We start from the raw sequence: 27,917 nt of genomic DNA on the forward strand, positions 1-27,917 counted from the left end.
TTTAAAGGCTATGTGTATTTGCTCGTCTTCAACGACATTATACTTAAATTAAAGTGCATAAATAGGAAAACGTTATTTACATACATCAAACTGAAGTATATTTAATATTTATATTATACTAAGTCGTAGGACATAGGAGACAGCCAGCTGCCCCAATTTATCAAAATATAAAAAGCTTGATGAGAAAAATAATAACATTCGACACTATTTAATGTAAAACTAAGTTTTGTGTAACACATACAACATTTATCTCCATTCAACTTAGGAAACATACAAAAGAGAGATACAATGAGATTATTTCAAGTTCCAATGAGATATTTCAGTAAACTTACTCGTAATAAGTAAAAAATTTATCAAAACAATCAAAAACTAAAAACTAAATCATACAATGTTACAATTTTTCTCAGCAACCTTATACATTATATTTCCATTCCTTACTCATTAATCTCTATACTCACACTCTAATCGAATATCAAAATAAAGTATCTGTACTCGGACACAATATCTCACACCTCACGTGGGTAAAATTTCGATGGGCATAACAGAACATTCGAAGTTTTACTTGCACATACACACATTTACACGAGGAACATTTAATGTTGAAATGAAACACAGTTAGTCAAACATATCGAAATATCTCCTTTCATAAATATCCTTACTATCTCTCAACCATACAATGACTATTATTTACAACATTATTTCTTAAAACTATTAGTGAATTGTGCAAAAGCGCTCATATTGAGGTAATAACTTACAATGTGTAACTGGTGACTAATTGACTATTTATATATCATTTACAATTAAATAACAATACAAAAATATTACCCAAAAACCTAAGGTAACAGAATTGTCATGGATTTCGATTTTTCATTAAACATAAAGGTGCCTCCGACCACGTTTTACAATGTTTTTATTAACCGTTACAACGTGTTATTGACATTTTGTTATCTTGAACATTTTACGATAAACAATGGCGACTGCCAAGTGTATCGACGTCGTTCTAAACATACCGAGTAACAGAAATATTGGAATAAATCTTTTGGTAAGTACCGCCAGCCAGGTGTAAAGGCACCGTAACAACTGGCACACACTTCGCACCCATTATCAAAATAATAGCTTTCTTTATGTAAAACAAGTGGGAATTTATTGATACTCCAGTTAGTATCATGAAAATGCCTCGTAAATTTTACAAGGCCGTAAACCGAACCACCCAGCGGCTTAACTACCGTTATTATATTACTACTCCGCTCCTTGAAATAATTTTCGTCGTTTGATCTTTAGGTTTTTCGTTATCTGTGTCTAAGTTGAGTTTCGACGATTGAATTTGTTTCCACGTCTCGCCGAGGGCTTTACTGAAGTGGTCATCGACGCCTCCCTTGCTCACGGGCTGTACTTTTTCGTTATCTTTTAATCTTGATGTCTGTATTTGCCTCCAGGTGTCACCCAACGCCTTTGCGAAGTGATCGTCTACAGACATACTTGCGTCGTCGACTTCCATTGCTATTATTTTTGCAGGTTTCGGGAGCTCTTCAGTTTTGAACTGTATAGGGCTGCTCGCCCGGTCTTTCATGTTGGGTTTTGGTGTAGGCTGTGCACTTTCTGGGTTGTTCTTCTTAAATAAGTTCATGTAGTCGTCGCCCAGTGAACGCCGGAAATGTTCATCGATCACGGGGTCGCACATCGACATTGAACCTAGTAAAAAATATGGCAAATTAGCTTTGGTCTTCAAAAGTCAACAAATCATGGGCAAGTAAGTATTCTTAGTTTAGACTGATTTCTATAGAATATCTTTGAATGAAAATGTAAGAACTTACCGGGTGGAGTGTCATTGCTTTTCGTGATGACAGACGGCCTCGTGTAGGGCGGCGGTGCGGGTCGAGATCGCAGGCGCATGTCTATCGGTGCCTCGTGCTTTCCAACCGGGTATTCTGGAGGTGCCCCTGTAACAAATAGTGTAATTGGTTAATTGATATTATAGTAAAACTTATTAATATTATAGTATATTAATATTATAGTACAAATATTACTATTACGACTTTTTATTAACTTTTTACTACCTATTTTAAATGACTAACAGTAGTAAAAGTATTGAGAATTGACGTAGTGATGATAAAGGCTTCACGCATCCGTCATTGACGTAATCTACCTACATATTTTCCATAATATTTTATGAAGCATACTGTGAAAAATCATAGTTTTAATAAAACATGAGCAAATGAAAAAGTATGCATCTATGATTCACAATTTCTTGTGATAACAAACATTTTTATAATGATAATTCATAGTTCCTATGTAGTCAATCACAATTCATTTGTAAAATGATAAATGAATTTATCATCAGTACAGCAACAGGACGGAAATCACACTTCATGCCATACATAGCATGGTGATTAGCAACAAGCCTAAATGCATGAATAATAAGCTTATCATTTGGTATCTATGCAATTTGATCTAGATTTTAAACTAATTAACTATAGAAATATTAAAACACTAGCTTTTGCCCGCGACTTCGTTCGCGTGGAATAGTGACTTCCGGCAAATTTTTGGTTTTAACCACATAGTTCCCATAGCTATAGGCTGATGATGATGATGAGTTCTCGATCTCGCGGAATCTCTTCAAAAATGAGATGTGGAAGATATTCCAGGGAACTCTTCAAAAATCAACATAATGAGCTCTGCGTTTGATTTTAATAGATGTATACTCACTTAGGGCATTGAAAAAATAGTTTAAAAACGGACTTTAACTAAAGAAATATTATAATCTTTCCGAACTTAAGATGAAAACTAACTTAAAACTAAAGAAAGCTACGAATTACGAATTTATAACAATTAAAAAAGAAATTATATCAGAACCTATCCTTTATGCTATAATAACCAAGCTTAAACTAAATAATTTAAAAGAAACGACTTAAATCTAATCTAATTAATTTATAAATTAGACTTACAATTTTATTAAAAAAACTAACTACAGTAACTACTAATAATCGATATCAAACTAAACCTACGTTAAAAAGTTTAACCAGAAAACCAGGAAAACCCAACAAATAAACTTATTAATTGACAAATACAACGAAACCAATTTAGAATATACGAAACAGCAGGACCACTACAGACAAATAATCATACGACTGATAATACACATTTTCTACAATAGTACCGAAGCGCTCGGCCGATACCCAACCAAATAATTGTAACAAAACCATAGCGCAATCTATTTCGATCCCAACGCCATCTATCGAGGATAAAGACAACTTGGATTATTTATTTATACTCCGTTCGGGCATTTTCTTTGTACTAAAAGTTTAATTATATTGATATAATTTTTTTCATACCTTTTTACTATTTGTTAACTTTTTTCGATGAATTAAAACAATAACATGAACCGAAGTCGTGTAACGATCGACATAGAATTATCTATACTCCGTTAGAGCGTTTTCTTTGTACTAAAAGTTGTATTATGTTATATTTTTCATTGCTTTTTACTATTTTGTAAAAACAAATTTCCAATGAATTAAAACAATAACATGAACTGAACAATTGTAATTACACCATTGCGCGATCAACGCCATCTATCTACGGAGTATAGGAACAGCCCGACATTGTTCAATTCCGTACTATAAGTACGAAATTGAACAATAGATGGCGCTGTATGTCCGGAATAATTTTTTTTTTATTTTATTTTATTTTATTTTTTTTTATTTTATTTTTATTTTATTTTTATTTTATTTTTATTTTATTTTTATTTTTATTTTTATTTTTATTTTTATTTTATTTTTATTTTATTTTTATTTTATTTTTATTTTATTTTTATTTTATTTTTATTTTATTTTTATTTTATTTTTATTTTTATTTTTATTTTTATTTTATTTTTATTTTATTTTTATTTTTATTTTTATTTTTATTTTTATTTTTATTTTTATTTTTATTTTTATTTTTATTTTTATTTTTATTTTTATTTTTATTTTTATTTTTATTTTTATTTTTATTTTTATTTTTATTTTTATTTTTATTTTTATTTTTATTTTTATTTTTATTTTTATTTTTATTTTTATTTTTATTTTTATTTTTATTTTTATTTTTATTTTTATTTTTATTTTTATTTTTATTTTTATTTTTATTTTTATTTTTATTTTTATTTTTATTTTTATTTTTATTTTTATTTTTATTTTTATTTCTATTTTTATTTTATTTTTATTTTATTTTTATTTTATTTTTTGATTTTTGAAATAAAAATATATCTATGTCCTTTCTAAGGTTCTAAACTATATCTGTACCAAATTTCAACCAAATCCGTCAAATAGTTGCGGAGATTAATGGTATAAGCATAGAATGTTCGACGTGATTCTTTAATTTGACATAAGTTTTTTATTTATGAACCGATTGACATGAAACAAACACTAAATGTAAATTTAAGCATCCCACAATATATTCGTGAAAACCGCATCCAACTCGGATCAGCCGTTTCTGAGATTAGCGCGCACAGACGAACAGACAAACAGACAAACAGACAAACAGACAAACAGACAAACAGACAAACAGACAAACAGACAAAAAAAAAGTTAATTACATTTTTGGGTTCGACATCGACATAACAATAACCCCTGCTATTTTTTTTATTTTTATTTTCAATGTACAGACAGCACTTTTCTACGATTTTATTATATGTATAGATAGATTATTTTTATTTTTATTTTTATTTTATTTTTATTTTATTTTTATTTTATTTTTATTTTTATTTTTATTTTTATTTTTATTTTTATTTTTATTTTTATTTTTATTTTTATTTTTATTTTTATTTTTATTTTTATTTTTATTTTTATTTTTATTTTTATTTTTATTTTTATTTTTATTTTTATTTTTATTTTTATTTTTATTTTTATTTTTATTTTTATTTTTATTTTTATTTTTATTTTTATTTTTATTTCTATTTTTATTTTTATTTTTATTTTTATTTTATTTTTATTTTATTTTTTGATCCTTGAAATAAAAATATATCTATGTCCTTTCTAAGGTTCTAAACTATATCTGTACCAAATTTCAACCAAATCCGTCAAATAGTTGCGGAGATTAATGGTATAAGCATAGAATGTTCGACGTGATTCTTTAATTTGACATAAGTTTTTTATTTATGAACCGATTGACATGAAACAAACACTAAATGTAAATTTAAGCATCCCACAATATATTCGTGAAAACCGCATCCAACTCGGATCAGCCGTTTCTGAGATTAGCGCGCACAGACGAACAGACAAACAGACAAACAGACAAACAGACAAACAGACAAACAGACAAAAAAAAAGTTAATTACATTTTTGGGTTCGACATCGACATAACAATAACCCCTGCTATTTTTTTTATTTTTATTTTCAATGTACAGACAGCACTTTTCTACGATTTTATTATATGTATAGATGTACATCCCTAGTCCCTATATCTTGTTAAATTAATCTAAAACTTAATTACTATCTTATTTAACTACAACTTCCCCTAAATCATAATCCTAAGGCGGCCCAATTAAGTCTGAATACATAATTCTTAGTCAGCTCTCGTCTTACTCTGCTAATCCTGACTTAGAAATCTCTTGGGATTCCATCGACTCGCTAGAACACCAATCAAAACAGAACTCCAACATGCATCCATAATAGAACAAAATAAAGTAAATCTTGATAGAAGGTTGGACTAAGTAGTTAAGGCGCTTTATCTGTTAAAGAAACGCCTGTCCTTTGTACGATCTGTATTTCAAAGGATCTAGTAAATGTACTTATGTGAGATTGTCCGCGCGGCTTCGCGCTAACTTCATTTCACCTCCCTTTTATACCGATATTATGGACATCAGACACCAACAACAAACCTTATAGTAGATAGACCCGTTTTTTAAGAGATTAGTAGAACAAATTTCATTAGTTAGGATTTGTAGGGAATCGGATTTACTAAGAAGTTTTATATTGGCTTCTCACTGGTCTATCGTGTCCTTGACTTAGTTCTACATTTCGCTAAAGTTTGAAATCCAATCAAGGTTCTTGTATAACGCCTTTGTTGTTTAGCTAGCAAAATTGTTTGCTTACTAAGCAATTCCTTCTTAGTTTATTTTTCGTTAAATAAACTTCCATGGCCGGGGAACTAAGCTATTGTTTGGTTTCCACAGTCGTTGTGAAGGACACGAAATGGGATTGCTTTGGAATCGATTCAGATTTTTCATTACGGTAAACAAATTAAAGGACATTTAATTTCTGTGGATTGTGACGGTACTTGGAGGAGAATATTCATCTGTCGACCAAGATGACGAAGGCTGGCAAGCTCCTTATTGTGACATTATCAAAATTGATCTTCATAAGTAATTGAAGGCGTGGGCGAAATTAATTTAAAAAAGTTTGACGAAATTGATGCCATTGAGATCTGATAAAATCCGACAAGTTAAATTGAATTAGCCTTTTGTTAACTTTCATAAAAATGTCCTTATTTTATTAATGTGTAATATTCCTTACGTTTTCCATTAATTGCTAAGTTAGCGGGTCCTTCTTCAGTCTCGTCCGATAATTCTCCATCACTATGCGGCTGCGCCCGCGCAACAGACGCCACGCAGCGCCGCTCGTTGAAAGACTGCGACCGAAGCGCCATCTTACCGTTCTCCCTGGAAACAAATTTAATTTATGGAAATTAAATCGGAAGATGCAATCTGTTTTATTTTTGTGGTCCAATGGAATGTCGTTCGAATCGGCTACTGTTTCAAAAGTAAATTATCCACATCGTTATTTTAGAAATGGATAGCACATTAGCTTCCGGAATAGTATGGATGTAGGTTTTGGAACCATAAGTCGATGTCACCTAGCTATAGATTTATATTAGTTAAGTACCATGTTATTAAACGCAATTCTATAATTATTTACCTCGGTCTATAATCAGGAAGACGTGTATTCCGTCTCTCCCTGCGCCATTTGCCAGTCAGTTCCTTGGGCTGCACTCGCGGCGTCTCCGGAGACAGGGTACGATCACCCTCTGACTCGCCACTGGAAGCAGTACTTGGAGTCTCTGTAAAGAAATTACTCATTAGCACAGCTTTCTAAGAAGATGAAGAGTTTAAAAGAGGAGGCAAAGGATATATAACTACTAGTCTTAATAATTGGGTATTCTAATAGCACAGTCAAAATGTTTATCAGAAGACTTAAATTAACAAATTACCGTTGGGTTTTATTAAGTTATAGATGATATTTTTCAGTAATAAATCATGCTCTCGGGAATTTAGAACACACACATAATTAAGAGAAAATAATTGGATACCGCGATGAACCATTAGGTCCTATTTCAGGTCTTATTTAGCTGGAAGCTTTCCTACAAAGTTAATTGGTGTTTGGTTTCAGGCCTCTATTCATAATTTAGAAAATGACACTGGTAGGTAGGTTATAAGTGTGAAGAAAAAAACACATAACATTTTTAAAATAAATATTGTGATATTAAATAATCTTAGCGGTGCTATTACTGTCATGTTGTCAGTTGTAAACAAGAATATCTATAAAAAAGAAATAAACAATAATATTGTAATGCTAGATACCTTTTTGAGGAGACGCAACCCATGGCTGCCAAAGAGGCACATTAAACTTGGGTGACTGTGGAGGCTCCATCGAAAGGAGATTCAAGTTGCTCAGCGAAGTCCGAGCCAAGAGAAGCAGATAGTGCGGAAGTTCCATCATCACAGTACACAAGACCAACACTAGATACCAGTTGACACTAGTCACATGTCCACTAAATTCCAATCAGAACCGTACAATTGTCACTTGTATTTATGAAGAAACACAAAACTACACCAGATATTTTGATCAAAATGTTCCTTTAGCAAATGTGCTAAGACGATAATATAGACAAGGCTTTGGCGTCCCGGCACAGGTAACACTGAAGGCCGACTGAATAAAAAATGAACTGGAAGAGATTACATTGGAATAAATAAATGAGATGAACAAAAAACAAACCGAAAAGGAAAAAGAGCATCACGCTACATCCACGCGGCCGGACGTTGCGGCGCTTCCTTCGAACCTTCCATGCACAGGATGTTAGTGGAACGACCTGTTTGGCCACATAGCACACACGCTAACGCTACTGCAGACTGCCCACTCACAGATAAAGCTTTATGGAAGTCTTGGGAAGATAAGAAACGAGAACGATTTTGACGTCAAAGAATTAGACAAGGTGTGAATTATACAGGAAAGGAAACCATTTATGTTCAAGTGTGAAAATTATTTGGATAACAATTATCACCACTGGTCGTTACAAAAGGCAAAGGTGAAATAATTAAGAAGAAACAGGGTCATCTGTACCCACTATCTCAACACAAAGAAAATGATGATATCACACAATTTGGAAGTCAGAGAAGACTTCGCGATATCTCATAAAACATTGTTTTGTAATTTTGATCAGTGACCTTATTATCTCCGTTAGTCAGTATGAATAAATGCATTCAAATGTCCCTACGTGATATTTTCGTATACACAAATATTTAAATGTTTTCTTTTGTTCTCTTAGTCTTGCGATAAGTTGAGATGAATAAAGTTGGCTTCAAATCAAATCATTTTTAAATAAACTAGAATCATCCTGTAGTTAAAACACATCAACCTGTTCGGTCCATTCATGAAAGTGCGTGCGCGCAGGGCGCGGGGATTAATGAACCCCCTTTACTCTTCTCCCTGCCTTTGCGTCTACAACCTTATTTCTTCATCTTTCGAGCAATAATGAACTGTGCTTCAAAGACAACTAAGTTTATTTTAAGTTGAAAGTTGAGATGGTATAGAAGCAGATGGACATGTAAAGAATTTGAACTTTGTTACCAAGGTGGCAATGTTGAATTTTGCTTGCCAATATCGTGTTGTTATGTTGAATTTAAAATTACGGTGGTTGTATCCTTGGAAGGTTGTTTTATTTTTGTTAGAGGTGCGCGGGGTGGGGCAAGGGTGGGGTACTGTGAGAAGTTGCCGCATCTCTGCAGGCCCGTATAGGCATTAACTTTTTTATTGTCTAATAGAGCGGCGGGCAAAGGTACACCGACAGGTAGACTTTGGCGCCGTGCTTTAATTATGTCTGAGGATTTTGCCGAATAGAAATGGTAAATTAATAAGGGAATTAACACGGCTATTAGAAACGATGATTGGACTAAACATATTTTTTCTTTGAATAAATTATGTGTACAACGTTGTACGACAAAGTAAACGATGTTTATTGTTTTTATAATATAAGAAAGTCAGTATAGGCATACATTATTATAAATTATGATATTAGTTTGTAGCTATGACTGGATATAATAAATGATATTTATCAATAAATCAGTGAGACAATAATTACGACCGTGAGCTTAGATAAACGAGTTCATTAACTAAAGGTTTATACAAGGTTTAACCTCAGCGGACGACGTTTATAAACTTATATGGATTAGTTGGATGAAATTAATAGGTTTACTTCTAATCTTTATTAAGAGCGCCCATTAATTCATATGAATAACGGGAAAATATGAGAAATCACATTGGAATGAATAGACTGTGAACAGATTAAAGATATCTTGGGGAACTAATTTGTATCTATTTGTATAGAGATTTGGTACATGGCACTTCATTTATCTTCAAACTTCATCACTGGCCAGTCAATGATTTCTCACTAAATAGCTAACCTATAGAATCTATTTTAATGGTCGGAGACTTGAAATGAAGTTTAAACCAGATTATAATAGGATAATCTTCAATTGCTACTTCAAGTACTATGAAAACAAACAATTGAAGAACAGCTTCCACCAAGAGACCAGACAGACCCTCATCTTTCTGGGTATCATGTTCCATTTCATCTTGTCCTGTGCATATTGAGTCCAAAAATGCAGGCAAATGGAAATAACAAGAGCAGACACCATCCTAATTCTCGAAAAAATCACCCGACAAGAGCATAATTATGTAAGTAAAAGAGTTTTAAAAGAAGTCATGGCCTTAAGATTAAAATTCAGCCACAATTCATTAATCAATAACAAAGAATCGAAGTGAACACACATTTAACACGTTCACTGCGGCTGTGCAAGATTAAGACTTACTGCCAGTGCTGTACAAGTCACATACTTCCCGTATCAAGATTGCCTGGTGTGCGTTACGACGTCTATGTTCCCGTATGTAGTCCTGACTTCAACCCTCCACAGAGACATGGAAACTCCTCTGCAGATATTTTTTTCTGTACCAATACATAGTTAACATCCTTGTGTATACACAGCTGCAGTAGCACGGGGTTCTTAGTAATATTTTAAAAGTTACAGGTAGTTTTAAAAATGGTTGATTTTACGGGAAAATACTTGTCGTGGCGCATACAACAGTCGTATTGCTAGGGATGGGGTATCACAAAAACGTTGTTTTGTTTTAGATTCATTATTTTTTATTAGAGTATTACACAATCAACAAAGCCTTTTTTGTAATAAAAGTAATAATTGTTAACAAAAACAGTAACTTCTTATTTTAACAAACATTAACAAAACAGTAACTTCTTATTTTATATAATTATTTATTTGTTTTACTTGATAATCTAATCATCAGAAAAAAAATACTTAAAAAATAATAAGAGTAGTAGGTGCCATACCATGAAATGAGATAATTTAATGAGATAATAATTCTTTATATAACATCCTGCATAATCACGACTAATAGGAACTTTAAGTAGGATATCGCGTTCTGTAAAAACGTATTGACAAGGCACAGCACTATGACTAAATGAAGCTCACGTTCAGTGCGGTACGGGGTTTAGGATACGGCCAAATAGTTCCCGTATCGCACTATTGTACAATAATTACCTTTCTGTGCGTTACGACAAAATAATTCCCGTACATTTTTATTCTTAAATTTGAATACACTATAAGTAAGCACATCGGGAATATAGGTGTCTCTTTTTTACTTGAACGAATACTTGAATAAATCACCTCCGCACGGAGAGTAAAACCAGGACAACTAGCTGCCGCACAGAGCAAGACTCAATTACAACCAAATATTTCCCGTAACGCAGTGAACGTGTTAAAAAAATATTTATCGAAATTTTCTACTATCAATGAGTGTGCGTTGTGCAATGCGCTTAAAAAGGACGCCATTCGTCCTTCACGTATTAAGTAATATTTGAAAGAAAGATAATTTTAATATTTAAATAAGTACTTATAACGATAAGATTAAATGTAATTATCATTTAGATCGACATTCCTTTTAAATGCCTCAGTGACAAACGACTGAGAATGAATGTCCTAAAACACTCATACGAGTTACTCAAATTATTTTATTTTTTTCGTTTCGACGACAACCATAGACGGACTTTCGACTACTCTGTCTGATTGTGAAAACCATAAAGAATAGTATCTATCGAGCAGGTGTAATTATCAAGTTTATATTTTTTTTACAAGTCATTTTATTGTGACTTGGCTCCAGTGAAGCGGATCATTTGTCGGTCATTGTTGCCCAGGATTCGATTTCTGTGCCACGCTGACTGGCTTGTGTTGGTGGAACGAACTGTATCTATCTATAACTGTTTTGTATTTTTATTATATAAAGAATAAAGACACATTAGGTAACGCTTACGATAGTTGGTTCACCTTAGGGCAGTCATTTTTTTTCACCGATCTAGATATCAAATAGTTTATCTGGCCTTTCCACACATCGCAGTGAAGCTCCTTGACACTAAATAAATAGCAATGAAAGCAACCTAGACGTTCATGTCTATTTTTACTGTAGCAAATACTAGTATCGACGACAAACAGGCCTCGCAAACTTGCAATACTTTCTTATATAAAAATATTAAACTCATGGTTTTACCAATAACCATGAAATCTAATGCTGTAATAACGGTAATGGGTGCTAAAACGGAAAAAGGTCCAAAAGACTTTAACGGAAAGCGATCAAATAATTTTTCATCGATAAATCGGATATAAAACATTAAGTTAAAATTAGCAGCAATTTGCGTGTTGTTTTCAATATAAACAGGATAATATTTTGGTAGGGTGGGAGGTGTAATTCGGTGAGCGCATGCGCGGTGCGAGCGCCCCGGGCGCCCATCCGTTCTCCCGCAGTATAATGCTCCTGCTTAAGGCTCTGCTTATTTGCACGCATATCGATCATTTAAAAGAGAGGGTACGCAGACTACGCGGAGTACATCTGCGAGATCGTAAAATTCTCTGCGAACATAAATATTCGTTTGAAGTGTTCGGGGGTTCCTTTTGAGCAAAGGTTAAGTGACTCGACGTTCGCGTAATAATGCCTCTACTTTGCACTGAGATGATTTAATGCCAGCTGTGAAGATTACTTGGTTCACTAAGTGGGCTCGTCAGTTTGGTAAACTCACGCTTCCTACATACAGTACATACAAAGTGACTAACCCTCGGTTCATAACATAATTTCAACTACTGCTCAGTCAAGTTTTGGTTTCACAAGTCAATACACCGTGACTGCTACCTGACCTCCACAATTCAATTACAGAGGGGAGCAACAGCTAAGATTTGAGCGGTTGTCAAAGTGGGGCTCGGTCTGCCCTCTATGTATGACATACAAAGGTAAACTAATTTGTAGTATAACTACCGAACACGTTCAAACGATAGGGGAGTGCACAGTACTGGAGTTATTATACAAGTTATAAAAATAATAACAATTTACTAACGTTCTTGGCATTGTGTCTGTCTTTTTATTGAAAGGGCTGTGGTGTACTGAGTAGGGATTCACTTTTCGCAAATTATGTTATTAATTTAATATTAAAAGGGTCGACCCATAGTCAAATAGGCAGGTAATAGCAAAAACGAAAGTCTCATTCACGATTTTGAATCCAAGACATCGAATTCATTCTGTTGCGTTTACATCCACCGGACCAACGAGATTCTTAAAACAAAGAGAAATAAAACAATACCCTGCTGATGTCAAATTTACGACAATGGAAGAAGAAAGAGAATTGAACACAGTCATCAGACTGCAGAATAAATTGAAGAAACCGAATTAAAAACGCGAATGTATCCAAATTTGAAATACCTAGACGTATTACGTCTGTCGTATGTGCTATGAAAATACTTGGCGTTCGACTTGTGTGAGACATTTGCATAATTTGTTATCGGATTCATATTCATGTAATCACGCATACCGATTACATGAAAACATCAGTGATTCCGCATAGCCGGCGCTTGCGCTTCCCTAAGTACAATTATGTATATCTATTAACCAGTTGAAGGCGTCAGTTCCGCATGCCACAGCAATTTGTGATTACATTTATTACGACTTGAATATTAAGAATGGACGAGAAAAATATTGTTTCAATATTTTTTTCGATTAAATTGAAATCGTTATAAAACAAAAGAGTTTAAAATACGAGATTTATGGTACTTAGTGACTCGTGTTGTTTAATTTTTTAATGCTAGTTATAGTTAAAATTATTATGACAGCGACTTCAAATTCTTTCATAAAATTAGAAAGTTAGTACTACTATATCAATATTATTTATTAAACACCTATTAGCAGATATAAAAATAATGATAAGTAGTTTAGAATTAAGTTTTCGTGCAGCAAATCGCTACCGACGTCGACAGGAGCCGGAAAGCCTTCCTTTTCAATAATTTAATATTATTCAAAAATTTCGATTTCATTTGCATGAAGTCGGTAGCAGCGTCCGTGTCTCGAGGCAGAGCGATCAGTGTTTGTATAAATTGTATACCTGTAGGTAATTTAATGATTTCACGAGGAAGCGTACGCGCACCTCCGAGGCACATTTTACAACACGAAGATTCGATAAAACAGAAGCCAGGCGTTTTTTTAGTTTATGGTAAACTGTATTCTATGGAAGTAATTTATTCAGAATTATATGAAACAATCGTAGTAACAGTAAGGGTGAGGTTAATAGCCATTTGTAGGCAAAATCTTTTTGTATGATGATTAGTTTCGAAAGACAATGGGATTAGATAATTTACAATCACAAGAACGTCTCAATCGTAATCCGTATTAAATGATCCAAACATCGCATTTCAATTTTCAGTAGCGTATTATAAAAACAAACAGGTAAATGTGGAATTTTCCACGTCCATCCAAATCTCGATGACATAATTTCCAAATAATTCAATAGTTTTGAATTCCTTAAATTAACGATAATATACAAATACGATCGGTATATAACAATAGCAGTGACGAGCTCATGAAATAGGCACCCAATAATTCGTTCAGTCAAAACAGATTCGTCTATCGATGGCTGACATAACACAATATTAAACACTGTTTACAAAACATGGCGTATTGTCTGAAGACTGTTGTAAAGATGTGTCGAATGATTTGTTTACATAACAAATGAAGTTAAGCCCCCAACTGTTGGGAAGGCGGATGTGTGAGCGAAAGTACGGGAAGCGCCACCTACCATTCCGCATTCCTCAAGAAACTTGAATGTTGCACTAATTATAATTGGCAATAGGTAGTGTTATAGCAATTATAACCATCTACAGTACTACCTATACATAGGTAGGTATCTAGACTAACTAGAAATCAATAGAAATTATTTAAGTATTTTATGTTGCGACTAATTGCTGCCATTGTCGAATCAAATCGTTTTAAGTAATTATTATTTATAGCGTTGACGTTATTAAATTGTTATTTCTGTTGGCATTATTAATTATAATTAATGTTTTATTATAATAAAGTAACTAATATACATAATTATTCTGTTATGTAATCTGTAGGTACAAACATTAAATAACTTTAATTAAAAATCGACACCACAAAACTTCTATCATTGTGTTACTTTGCGCCTTTTGATAACCTATTACGTGTACACAACTACACACGATACTAATTGAATTCAAATCGTGACTCCCTGCATTTGTTTCGGATTGCTGCATTTAAAGAATTCGCGGGTTTTTAAGTGGATAATTAATGCGCACGTTTTTAGATATACACGAGAATGAAGATTTGAATCGGTTAGCAAGCGATGTAGTTTCAAGAACTTATTTAACAATGAGATCAAGGGACGAACGTGCGAACGTGTATAAGTTTGAAATAATGTTACGTAGGTAATTTGGTAGCTTCCCACCGACATCAACAGTTGAATTCTGGGAAAATATTTTTCGGTTTAGCGCTGAATAAGTTAGAAAAGGTTATTGACATTGTATAAACAAGCCTTGCATAGTAATATTCGTCTAAGCAACCCTCTACAATCTAAAAAAATCAATAGTACGTTGCTTAGATACAAGTAACGCCCTCTGTTACGGACCAAAATTCAAACTGGAACCACGTTTTGGGTCAGCGCCATCTGGCGATACGGAAAGTAGAGTAAACAGGTTGTGGACTAAGTTGAAACATGTTTCAGAACGTGTAATGTTTTCCAAAAGATGATCGAGATGGAGGCACTATCGGACATTACAAATGTTGGAGTTTGTTTTCGACTAGAGCAAAAGCGCTTAATATTCCTGATAAGTTTCATTTTACGTAAAATTCGTGGAGTGAAATAGGCTAGATAGGCAGATAATGGTTGTTAAATATAAAATAATTATAGCTTTTTGGTATTAATAACATTTAACAATATACAAAATAATAGAATTTTCCTTCTCACATTCCTGGACAATAAGTACCTAGTAATCATAACATACAACATGATTTTTCATTAGAAACCATAATTGAATATTAATAAAATCATGGAAAATATGCCATGGCAGGTAGGTTGGAACAGGAATAAAAAGCTAACTAAGTACTTGACGCAATGCAAAAGGAATGCTTGAATGTTAATGAAATTACTTATTCGCTGTCAGTTTTTCCGTAAGAGACACACCGAGTTATTTTATATTTATAAACTGCCTACGCATGTTCAATTATTCGTAGAGTTATTGAAATATTAAAAAAAAAAACGTAATGTGACATTGTTAGTATTATAAACCTTCTGTTTGTTACTCGTAAATAATGTAAAGATTGTCGTACCTACCTATGTCAGACAATTTGATACATTTAGCAATAGAACATAATTATATTTTAATAGTTTAATTTCAAAACATTAAAATTTTGCAGGCTATCATGGCCATGTAACCGAAAGAAAAATAAACATTAAGATTTATAAATATAAGTTTCTATTAGCAACTGTAAGTTACTAAAACTGAATGTAAAGTTTCAGTAGCGAAGCAAACCTTGAAATTATGCAGGAAGGTTTTCAAGCAAAAAGGTGGTAGGTGTGTAAACGTGAATTATCTAATGGTAATTACATTGGAGTTGAAGGCTACATTAAAACTGCCTTAGCAATATTATGTATGAAAAAAACATTTTTTTAATGACAGGGGGAACCTTCAAATGGTAATTTTAAAAAGTACCAAACGTCCTAAGTAAGTTGTGGCAGACCACATGAAATTGGAGATAATTTTCCTTTTAAGATCTTCTTTTAAAAAAGGAGTTTCCTTTGACTGTGGCTTGTAAATTAAGTAAGAAATAATTCTTTGTCTTAATAATTCTTTGAATCTTAAGAGAATTCTTGAGCTGTAGGAGCTGTGGTAGGAGTGAGTTCTCTACCTATAGCTATTGAGAGTTTCAGTTATGCGTCATATTTTCATCTAACATTGTCATATAAAAATTAAAGATTTGTATCGTGAAAAAATGGTACGTCGTCAATGTTACGTGATTGAACAAAGTAACAGTATTACTTTAATAATACATGAGTAAGTACCTACAAAAGTAATTAACGTTTCCACCCTGGGGTTTCAGGCGAAGCATGACGGACGCTCGACGGTGTTCAGTTGCGTAACGGACATTTCGCCCGTGACCTTCGTCAGATATATCAAATGTATAGACTTTTAACAAGGTAAGGTTTGTAGCAATACTTTTCTATACTGACTAAGTAATTGGCAAATTTACAGGCAATGTTTCTAGCTATGAATTTAGCAGCAGTAGTAACGGCTAATTCGTAAATGATGAAGGCTAAATTATATGAATTCGTCGTTCAAAACTGGGATGGAATTAGGGAAAGATATAAGTAAATGTTATTTCATTTCAACACATACCTAAGTATTAGGTAAAACTGAAAACTATGATTAAAAAATCTTCCGATTTGCATCCACCTCAAACTTAAAATGTCCTAAACAGACAAACGATTGTTGATCAAAAGAAATATTAATAGGTAACCGAGCTCAATCCAAAATCTATGATTTCGATGTTTGATATTAGTTCTATTGTATTTCTGTGATTAAAGAATTCCTTGAAAACAGGTTATTCATTTCGGCCGTTAGTCTAGGCATTTCTTGATGTAAACGTACTACTAGTATCTATAGACAATAGACATATGTATGTATGTACAAAACGCTATGATGTACTTTATGTTTTCATGATACCACTTGAGAAAATCAACTTCAATGAAACGTCTCAAGTGGTTCTGAATAATTCATCATTATAAGAGGCTTGAATGAATTTATATGCAGAAATTATTTTGATGACAGATTGTGAAATACTTTTCCCATAAATGTAGTTTCACTAGCGAGTGTTTTACACTTCAAAAGTGATTTTACCTACATGGTAATGTAAGTGTGTGGTCTTATTATCTGTCTTATTATAGAAAAATCAGTATCTGAAATTAAAACATGTCTTATGTTACATAACATATTTATTAATTTTATATTAGTAGAACCAATTTGTACGTACTGAAAACATAAGCAACAGTTTTTTTAAGTCCAATATCTATCCCAGGTCTTTAATAGATGGGACTGTAGTTATTTATGAAAAATCAATCAAAAATTTGTCAATTGAACGTTAATTTGGTGCTACACAATACACTAACTAATTCATGTTTATAAGCCTAGTTCATCACACTTGACATAATCTAGTTTATGGGATCTATCTGCCGCACTCAGACACATTAAATGATTAGGTACCTACTTAAACTATTCTTTAGTAACGATTTTGTATAGGAAACAATAGTTAAGGACCAGTCCTTATAATGGTTACTAAGCCAGGTTAATTAACCATTAAATGACTCTAAATACGACGGTAAGCATTCTTATAAAACACCAACGATAATCGAATAGCATTTGAAATGATATCGAAATATTCCAACTAATCAAGAATTAGGTTAATTATTTTAAGTATGTAAATAGACCTCAAAGACCTTGTATATTTGCTTTATTATTTCGAAAATCTAGATTATGCGTGTGTGGTAATTTATACTTTAGGCCCGTGATTTGACCTGTGTGGTCTGTGTAGTGTGGAATGCCAGATAACCTATAACCTTACTCCACAATCGTACTATTTAATGCAATAAGATCTCGACTCCTGATTGCTAGGTCGATTGATTATACCGCGTTCACATGATTATATAGTCAAAATTCCTATGTATTTGTGATAAAATCTATTTTCTTATTAAACTAGTTTTGTCAGATCAGATTTTTTTATAATATTTATGTATCTAAATTTATTCTTACACGTGATTAGACGTCATTTACAAAAACGTAGCTACTTAGCTACTGAACAATAGATAAAACAATAAAATCTGAAAACTACTTAACTACGAGTATATGCCTCAATTTGACACAAAATTTTATTTTATTAGATTTAGTAGACGACCTAAGTACGATCGTCAGATAAATACATTTCATCAGGGTTATCTAACATTAAAATTCAATCATAATTTAACGATGTCGCCGTTCAAGGCGGGTCGTAATTTTTATATGGAAGCCTGAATGATCAGTGGCATTATAAAGTTCCTCGCATACCTATCACGATTACTGGTCGTTTGGCCGACAACAATGGGACGTCAACTCTGCTAATTGTACGGTACAGAGTAAAAAAGACTAACTGCACATCAATTACTGTTACGTGAGTTCAAATCATTGTGTTGCAATTACACACTTACATTGGTACCTGCAAGGTTTCTGTGAAAAGAATACAAGCGAAGTTTCTTTATAAACGAGTGGATGAAAATTCATTCGGAAAATTGGAAAAGTCTAAACAAAACTTGGTTTTAAAATGATTTAGATGAGTTTATTTTGTAATTAACAATATCACCTTTTTAAATTATTGGACTTAAAAAATCAGGATAACGTTGAACATTTTTTAATTCATACATTTAAATTTCTATGAGTGCCAATAATAAATTTGTGCTAATATTTGAAGTAAATGTGTACAAATATTTGAAGAAAGTTTATCCAAACTTCAAATACCAACTTAGATACGAAATTCAAAGTTTGTTTTGAGATAATATAAGTTTCGTAAAGAGAATTTAAAATTTAACGGTCACGTTTATATAAAAATAACAACTGGAATTATTGGAACGTGCATTACTTACTGATTTTATGGCGAGCTTACATTTTAACGACTTTTCTGAAGCTTTCCCCAATAACAAAGATATTATGTTATTTATAACAGGTACATAATTTAAGTCAATCTCTGTAGAAGTGCTAATAATGACGTGCTAAGCAATTATATCAGTAAATATCAGGTACTTCTATAGTGACCTTTAGGATTTGGGTACAACAATCAACCCTACACGCAAGAAACTTACGCAATATTTATACTAATTTCTGGTGGCCAGTCGGCCATGTCCAGTTGGGTCGGGCAGGTAGTCCCAACCCCGCTATGTATGCGGCGAACTTATTATTACATAACATGACATAGCACCACGTACATTCGTGTATCGGTACGTGGTAGCCCTGACATGCTTCGATCAATTCAATCGCAACTATAGAGATCCCTTATGTGGATTCAAATGTTGGCCTAATGTTTCACACAACGTCCAACCACGCATACGAATGGAATTCGGATAAAAAACATATTATCATAACGCCTAATGGAGCGGAGAAAAACGTCTCAATTCATAAACGTCGCACATAATCGGGCAAACTCACTAGATATTAATCATTCCAAAGAACTTTCTACAATTTATTATCGCTCATGGCACTTAAAAATTGTCTATTTAGTGTTAAAAATGACGTAGTTCCGTCACACAGTGCACATTGCATCACAGCGACCACGGGCGTTGTCTGGAATCCATGCATGTTTAGTGTCTGTCTACTTACTGTTTATTGAGAATTTTATTATCTACAACGAGCACAAGCTGTGCATTCCTTATGGCGTAAACATTCAAGTATTCGAAGACACGATAACATGGCTATGTGAGGTCAAGTGAAAAATCAAACTCCCTGAAGGTTATTAACATTCCATACTTATTAATAAGTACGAGTCGATGCGAGTATCAAGTCATGTCGCAGGAATCGCGGAACGAATCTTTAATAGAGACCACGCTTAAAGCAGCTCTTAAATTGGTTAATACATACAAGACGTGCATGGCTGATGCAAAGTTCACATAAGCTTCGTTCCTCTCTGTAATGAACATCGTACTTATAATCAAGATAAAAGGTTTTATTGTTCTCCTTCAGTTATAATACACATTCAGAAATCTCTGAAGTCATAACGATCGTCCTTTTGTTAACGCTCAACACGATTATCACAATGAAGAGTCTGCAACCAAAGCGTCATAAAATATCAATTCGCGTTCAATGTCACTCAAACGGGTCAGTAGCGTTCAAATCAACAATGTATGATATTTTCGAAATAATATTCCTTCGAGATACATGTAAACGTGCTTGAAAATAAGATTTAGATTTGCGTGGTAATAATAAAAAGATTGTACAAATATCATTGGCGTCTAGTTAGCAACCTCTATTAGATCATTGTAACAATATGCGAGACGGCCCGAATAGCTGGAATAGCTGCACTCTCGCTTCGCTGCCAACGAAATGGAATCCGTTGCCATTAGAAATTCTACTGTACATGATGACTTCATTGCTATCGGGATTCCTTCAGCGCGTGCCGTGTCCACCCCGCCTCAGGTGTCACTCTAACACGCATTCACATTCACATTTTTCCAGCAACTTGATATTGGAATTTACTTACTACAAAGCCTTTCATATTTTACGTGAGTGACTGTATCATTTAAGTACTTTAGGTACACAGGTAGTAGTGAACTAACCAGTGTCATCGTTGCTGTTCTTTGCTAATCTATTATGCTATCATGCAAATAGTAACACTTTAGCACGTCCGAAAATAATATTTGTACTTACAACAATAGTGATCAGTGATTGCATACCGTCCTAAGAATGCTCGTAACTGTAGTCCGCAACGCAACCTACATTCAGCATTCTTTTCGAAACCGTAACACGCCGCCTCTGCGTTCCGGATATACTCGTTCATGCCACATTCACCCCAATATCTTTCGCAATAAAACCTATTTCAATTTGATACATGTGATAGAATGCCAGGTATTGCATTTCTAGAGAGCTGTAAAACTACATACACAAAGTAATGCGATTGATATGATCAATTTATTGATAGCCGTCTCTATATTTCCAAGTGCTAAAATGTTAACTCTTCGATCTGGAAAATTTAATGGGCATGCTACTAACGTAACTATTTCTTAGCGAATACTAAGGTAGGAATTTATTTGATATTGTTAACAAAGATAACGTAATTATTTTCACGGTTTATGGAGACTTGGGTCTAAAATGAATAACATAGGCGTAACATAGCTTCGATAAATTCTAACCATTTTATGTAAGAGTTCGTTTTTGTGTTGTGCTTTACATAAGCGAAACGTGGGCTCGGCGTGGTCGTAGTTAACGAGGCAGCCCTAAAACATGAGCCGTGCCAATTTGTTGGTCGGTAGAGAGCATGGTCCGACCAAATTCCTGAACGCTTTCTCTGGTGCTGGTGGTGGCCGGGGCGCGCACGCATGCACCGTGCTCCTCGCCTCCGCACGCAGACCAACGAAAGTGAGCGCCAAGCCGCGTGCGCCCGCGCGGCTGTCATCACGTTGCATAATTATCCGCGATCCGACCATTGTTTGTAAACACTCAATAAACAAGAACACATCACTTAAATTGCGTGACCGTATTTTGATTAGATAGGTACGCGTATCAAATCTACATCGTTAAGTGGAATTAAAATTACACATTTTTTATCTGTAAAATTCCTCTAGACTAATTGTCTGCGTATATTAACAGTATGGACTTAATGCGTACACGCTTATATTTTAGAACCAAACCAAAATGTTATAAATTACCCTAATATGTATTGACTATTGATCATGAAGGCAGAATCACCTCAACGAAAAGTTTCAAAGTTAATATCGTTAATTAATTTATAATAATTAATACCTAGGTTACTATTATTTTATAATTGCATAAATGTATTGCTAATATTGGCATGCGGTTGATTGTTGGAGGGATGCAAGGTAAGCCGGATGGCTCGTCGGATTGTGGGTCGGCGAAATTTGCGCGGGACGCGTTTCTCGTCGCCATGGTATATTCGCGCGGTGGCTCTCAGAAAGCTCTGCTTTCTCATCGGAGTTAACTCCATTGTTAAGTTATTCTTAGAGAAAGGCTTATTAATTCTTAATCATTAATCCATAACGATTAACTTCAATGTGTGCGAATCTCAAAATAAGGTATCCACATTGAACCCGGATGTGACGCTTGAGTGCATATTACCAAGAAAAAATTGGTCGGTGACGGTCATATTCAGCCGGTCATCGAGGAAGCGAGGTTTAATCGTCAATGAAGCCTTTCATCGCGAAACCAGTCCAAGTAGATAAGTACTTAGACAATGATATCCTTTGTGAAACGATTGTCGGTGTGAAGCCGCTTGAAGCAACAATTCCGACAAAAAAAACGTCGATTGTTTGCTGTTTGGTAGGGTTGAACGACACAAATAATGAAAAATAATGATGATCATAGAAATTCATTTTGCAGAGGACAACAGAGTTATAATAACGGGCGATTGTGTTAAGTTTCTAAATATAGATAAGTGTACATTGTACGCTGGGAGCTATAGATGCCTTTTCTAAGAGAGCGACTAGCACGCGACAGTCTCGTTGGACGTCTATTAAACAATGTCAGGTGGAATCTGGAATGCGACCCGCCTACAAGGCCGCGTGCCATCTCGCGCATAGGTAGCCGATATTCAGCGGACGCTTTATCAACTTTTATCACATTCATTTTGTTGGCTCTTTCTATACCAACAGCTATTTTCGGTAAATTGCTATCGCATTGTTGTTCCAAATTAATCGTTCATTACATTCCTATCATTTTTGGGCTTTGTTTAATGATAAAAGAGCAAATAATTCTTCAATTATTATTGTTGCGGTACAAATAAAATATCTACCATTTTTATAACGTAATTTTATGTAATTTTAGTACCTATATGTAATTTTAGTTTGGCCAATGTAATTGTGTACCTACCTACACACATATTTTGGTTTGGATATATGTACATATTTCATAAAAGAAACTACTACGACCACTTTTAACTCCCATTAATAAATAGTAAATTATGGTGGTTGTTAATATTTACCGAAGCTGTCTGAATCGCTGGCAGGGTATGCAGGGCACGGCTGCACCATCGTTGCAGCACGCGATAGTACATCTAGTGCTGACTCCACCTTCTCCATATTTACCTGATACAATACAAATAAAATAGTTAAGATACATTCATATTCTCAAAAACATACAAATAAACAGAGGAAATAATATTACTAATCAATCACTATACACGCAGGCGTATCAGTAACTGTGATCATCAATTATGTTTGCTACAATTTACATCAAAATTAAACGTTATCATAACAAATGACAGCCCAATATCACCCAAAGATATTTTGGTTCCAAATCGTGTAGTCGACATTATTCATTTAGTCTAAATATTTGAAGGAATTCATGTCTGGCAGCGCGAAGCTGTTTGGTTTGGAATTAAATATCGCAGACTAAAAGTCATAAAGGCATGCGAATACCAAAGCGGCGGAAATTCCTCACGGCACGTAAACGGCTAGACGGTGGACAGACGTGCGCCGAGTCGTACGAACACCACGTAAATAAGAGGGAGGAATCAGATGATCAAACAAAGAGTTGTGAAACGTGGCAATCGGCCGCATACCGCGACCGCGCCGGGAACGAAGCCAATGGACCACTGTATCGCAGATCAGACACTAACACCACGCCAAAATATTAGCATTTCATCTTTAATTAACTTGCAACTGTTGGATTTATTTTCACTGGAACGAGTAAGACGATTTACGAGATGGCGATTCTTGACTATAAGGGAACATATTGCCCACATCTTTCGGTTTCAAACTGTCGAACGATTAATGAAGTTCAAACCGATTCAATATAACCTATTTTATAATACAATGTTTTTGGATTCACTGTATTCTCTTTTTTATGAAAGCCGTGTGTTGTAAACCAAAGATAACATTGACAATGCGGTTACTAACTTTACAATATGTATACTTAATTAATGGCACATTATATTATTATTTTCATAGAAGCTACAATATCCATATGGTTTGAACTTCTGTTGTTAATTATGTTTATTTTATTTAATTACTCCATCATAAGTAACTTGGCATTATTTATCTCTTATAATCGTTTATTACTTTGTATAAAAGAAATTATTGAACCATTAGAGTACACGTTTTATTCTATTTTTGTTAAGAAGTGCGCCATATTTTTAAGATTAACGAGGTATTCGCGACCGCTCGCGACTTCAATGTTTCTTAATTAGCTTAATGATCGATGAGTCGCAGACATTTTGGACCAGATTCCAAAAATTTTAATCATGAGTTGGCCAACTATGTTCATTGCGTATTATTGGACAACACAGACCAAAATATACAGTTAATAATAAACAAGATTCGCATAGTTAAATCTGCATACCATGCAAAATATTTCTGTGACGCTCATGCCAAACAAAACAAATAGATAACAATGTCGTTGCTTAATTAACTGAATACCTGACAGTCAGTAGCTGTATTGTAAGATCCATTAAACGGACTATAATTAATGATACTAAAGATACAATAAAGTGAACGAAACGAAGATGCACATTCCCGGTGCGGCGAATACATAAAATATTTCATAAACAAATGCCACTAACGAATCTAAATGGAGGTTAGGTTTCTGGAATGTGAAAATAATGACATTACATTTAAAAGTAACGTAGCGTGGTGCTGTTCTCAAATAAGGTAGAGAGATGGAGAAGAGAAGGGTAAACAAAACATTGGTATGACGAGTGATGCGATGACTACGTTAATGATGAGGAATTTGGTACATTAACCACAATAGAATTTTTCTGGCCGGAGGCGGAGTCACGAGTACGGTCAGTGTTGGTATGTCGGTATACACACGTCGAATAGATCATTCGACACATAGTCAGATGGTCACGAACTCATTCAACGGAACATGGAACTTGTAATGGAATTTGACACGTAAATTCCACTAAAAAGTTAAACTATTTGGACATAATTATTTTTAAAGTGAAATGTTAGCCTCCAGCTTGAATTCTTTGACCATTACAACATTAAATGAATCAGAACCTGATAATTGGACAATAACAATTTATTTTGAAATGTTTGAAGAATAACGTCACGGTTTGATATAGTGAATAATGATGTCCAATAGCTACATTGGTTAGCGAACTAAACAAACTGATAATCAAAACAACTATATTTAGGTAAGAAGATAATTGTTGTTAGAAAACGTTTGAGGAAAACCAAAATTATTTACAAATTGGATTAATCGATTGCGGGAAAGTGATGATGGAAGTGGATGAGGTATGTTATAAAGTTTGTTAGGTCCTGAGGTTTTTCGAATATGACTAATTCTAATTACAATGTGACCAGACAGAATACAACCGATAAAGAAATAAAAATGGATATGTAAGTTTACATTAACAACAGCTGCAGCTGTACAACATCTGCGAAGAATTATTATCTAGAATATATAATATAACCTTTGATAGTGAAAAAAAATAAACAAATACCGCTGGGCAGAAAGCCATAAAGTTACAGGCAATATTAATACTTATTATGGCTAAGAAAACGAGATGTTTTTGTTTTGTTATGTTTATGAACCATTGTAACTGTAACCTAGTAGCCTGATATTAAATTGTAGTAAAACAAGTGTGACAAATGGAACAAGAATTAACTTTTCATAATACATGCCTAGTCTACATAAAGACAATTGATACATAGCATGTTACTGTAAATCATAAATATAGCAACAAAATCGACAAATGCTTCTCTAAGGAGACAATGTTAATTACAACACAACCTAAATTGTTATCACCTGCTAGTCTTCAAACGTAAACCACATGGTGGTCGAACCTTGACATTCCGAATGTTAAAAATAATAATCTATTTCAGTTTAACGTAAATCTTTTAAAAGTGTACCTTAAGTCTAGGGGTTAGGGTTATGTATGGACAGTTTTAAGTATTCTTTTGTCGGTTGGCCCGCATTTGGGGTGAGGCGTATTCTTTTACGACGGTCGCTACCCCTGCTGCGCGACGCACGTGGCTGGGGCCGGAATACGGGCAGATGTTACTATTGTGGGGTGCCCGATACCCCCTCGTGTATTGTCGATGCTACCAAAAAGTAACGCGGCTGCTTTGGGTTTGGAATCATTACGCGTAAAAATACCGTTAGCAATGTTAACTAGGTATTCAATTACTTTAACTATGTTCATCTATCTTAAACAAGTATTTTCTGTTGTTACATTAGGATAACAAAATGAGATACAAGTAACTGTATTTATAAATGATAGCTATGTTGTTAACCGAACAGTAAGTTTGCTGTTATCACTGGACATATTTCTCATATATTATGAAAACCCCTCATGTAAAATCATGCTACACATCACGTTGTTTATCTGGGAAATCGATGTGATATACCTAAGTACATGTATAGGTACAGTGTCCATACAGTCACATTTAGTCGTAACGATTACTCACACTATGATAAATTCCCGAGTAATTCGAAAAGTCTACCGTGAAGTCTGCGTGGTTCCAATACAATTGACGGAATCCATACGGGGTCACCGTCAACATTGGCTAATCGGGCGACGTTTATCGTGCTCTTATCACAGAGTACGGCCGCTACATGCGCTTGTGTGGGAATAGAGCGTTTGTACGCCGCGTACGGTCGCATTCCACACTATTATGTTCGCGAGATTCCATGCCATGTAGCTTCGCTGAATACCTTGTTGCCTTCGCTCCGTATAGCGGCGAAATTTTTTGCATGGCGCGCTCGCAAATCAAACCGGTAGGTACCAAGTCATTACATTACTTATAGCATAGCAGCGTTAAGTAGCCACTCTGTGATGGAGCACTCATGATGGATGATAACCGATGGAAGTATATCATTGCCGTTTACTCGCATTAGCATCTGTAATAATTCTAGTCTCCTGTTTTCTACGTTTCATTCGTTTACAGAGCAGGCAGTTATCAGGTTAAATTAGTTAATTTAGTTTGTAAAACTTTGTTTTCTGGATCACTGCATACTCGTAAACAGATAAATATTTATCTAACATAAACAAGTCAACACATGGTCACACACACACACACACTATGAAGCTACTGTAGTAGATAAACACCATCACTATTTTTCTAACTTCAAAAATATAACACAACAATAAATAACAAATAAACAGTGTGGGTACTTACACAATGTATATTTTCCCACGATGTTCTTCAATGAGACCAAAGGAAATGTTGTTTCACACAATATTTATAATTTTAATCAATGACCACGACGTTAAGTTCCAAGTTTGTAAAGTTTATAGCGTTCTATATAACTGAAACCTTCATGACAATGTTACAAAACCGGCGAAGAACAAAAATCAATAGGTAAGTATTGGAATCGCAACAACTCTGTATACATTCGTCAGATTAACACGACACGCTTGTTACTTCTACGACGCAAAAAATATACTGACTTCTATCGTTTATTATCCATTGTCCGTCAAACGCACTGTGTAGAAGTATTTGTTGTTATTTCATAAAATCCAACTATCGCGCCACGACTCTGTTGACGAAATAGTCGCGTTTGACATTTGAGCCGAGCCCACTGCGATTGGAATCCAAGGAATGTCAAATATTTCCACTGCTGCCATCTATGT

General features: G+C 34.1%; 1 protein-coding gene across 3 annotated transcripts; it reads right to left on the reverse strand.

Annotated features, from left to right (window-relative positions):
- On the reverse strand, window positions 1-27,867 carry LOC118281931 (uncharacterized). Of its 3 annotated transcripts, none has more exons than XM_035602777.2 (6): window positions 27,463-27,867; window positions 23,322-23,424; window positions 6,888-7,029; window positions 6,486-6,631; window positions 1,815-1,940; window positions 1-1,692 (listed from the first exon to the last, which is right to left on the reverse strand). In XM_035602777.2, the coding sequence occupies exons 2-6, from the start codon at window positions 23,416-23,418 to the stop codon at window positions 1,232-1,234; spliced, it is 972 nt and encodes a 323-aa protein (XP_035458670.2). In that variant the 5' UTR covers window positions 23,419-23,424; window positions 27,463-27,867; the 3' UTR covers window positions 1-1,231. The 3 variants fall into 3 exon arrangements, with proteins under 3 accessions (XP_035458670.2, XP_035458678.2, XP_035458662.2); XM_035602785.2 differs by lacking the exon at window positions 27,463-27,867 and adding an exon at window positions 23,758-23,841; XM_035602769.2 differs by lacking the exons at window positions 23,322-23,424; window positions 27,463-27,867 and adding an exon at window positions 7,550-7,824.
- Between the last annotated feature and the right edge of the window lie 50 nt (window positions 27,868-27,917).

Source organism: Spodoptera frugiperda, chromosome 20 (genome assembly GCF_023101765.2).
Source record: "Spodoptera frugiperda isolate SF20-4 chromosome 20, AGI-APGP_CSIRO_Sfru_2.0, whole genome shotgun sequence".
Taxonomy (NCBI): Eukaryota; Metazoa; Arthropoda; class Insecta; order Lepidoptera; family Noctuidae; genus Spodoptera; species Spodoptera frugiperda.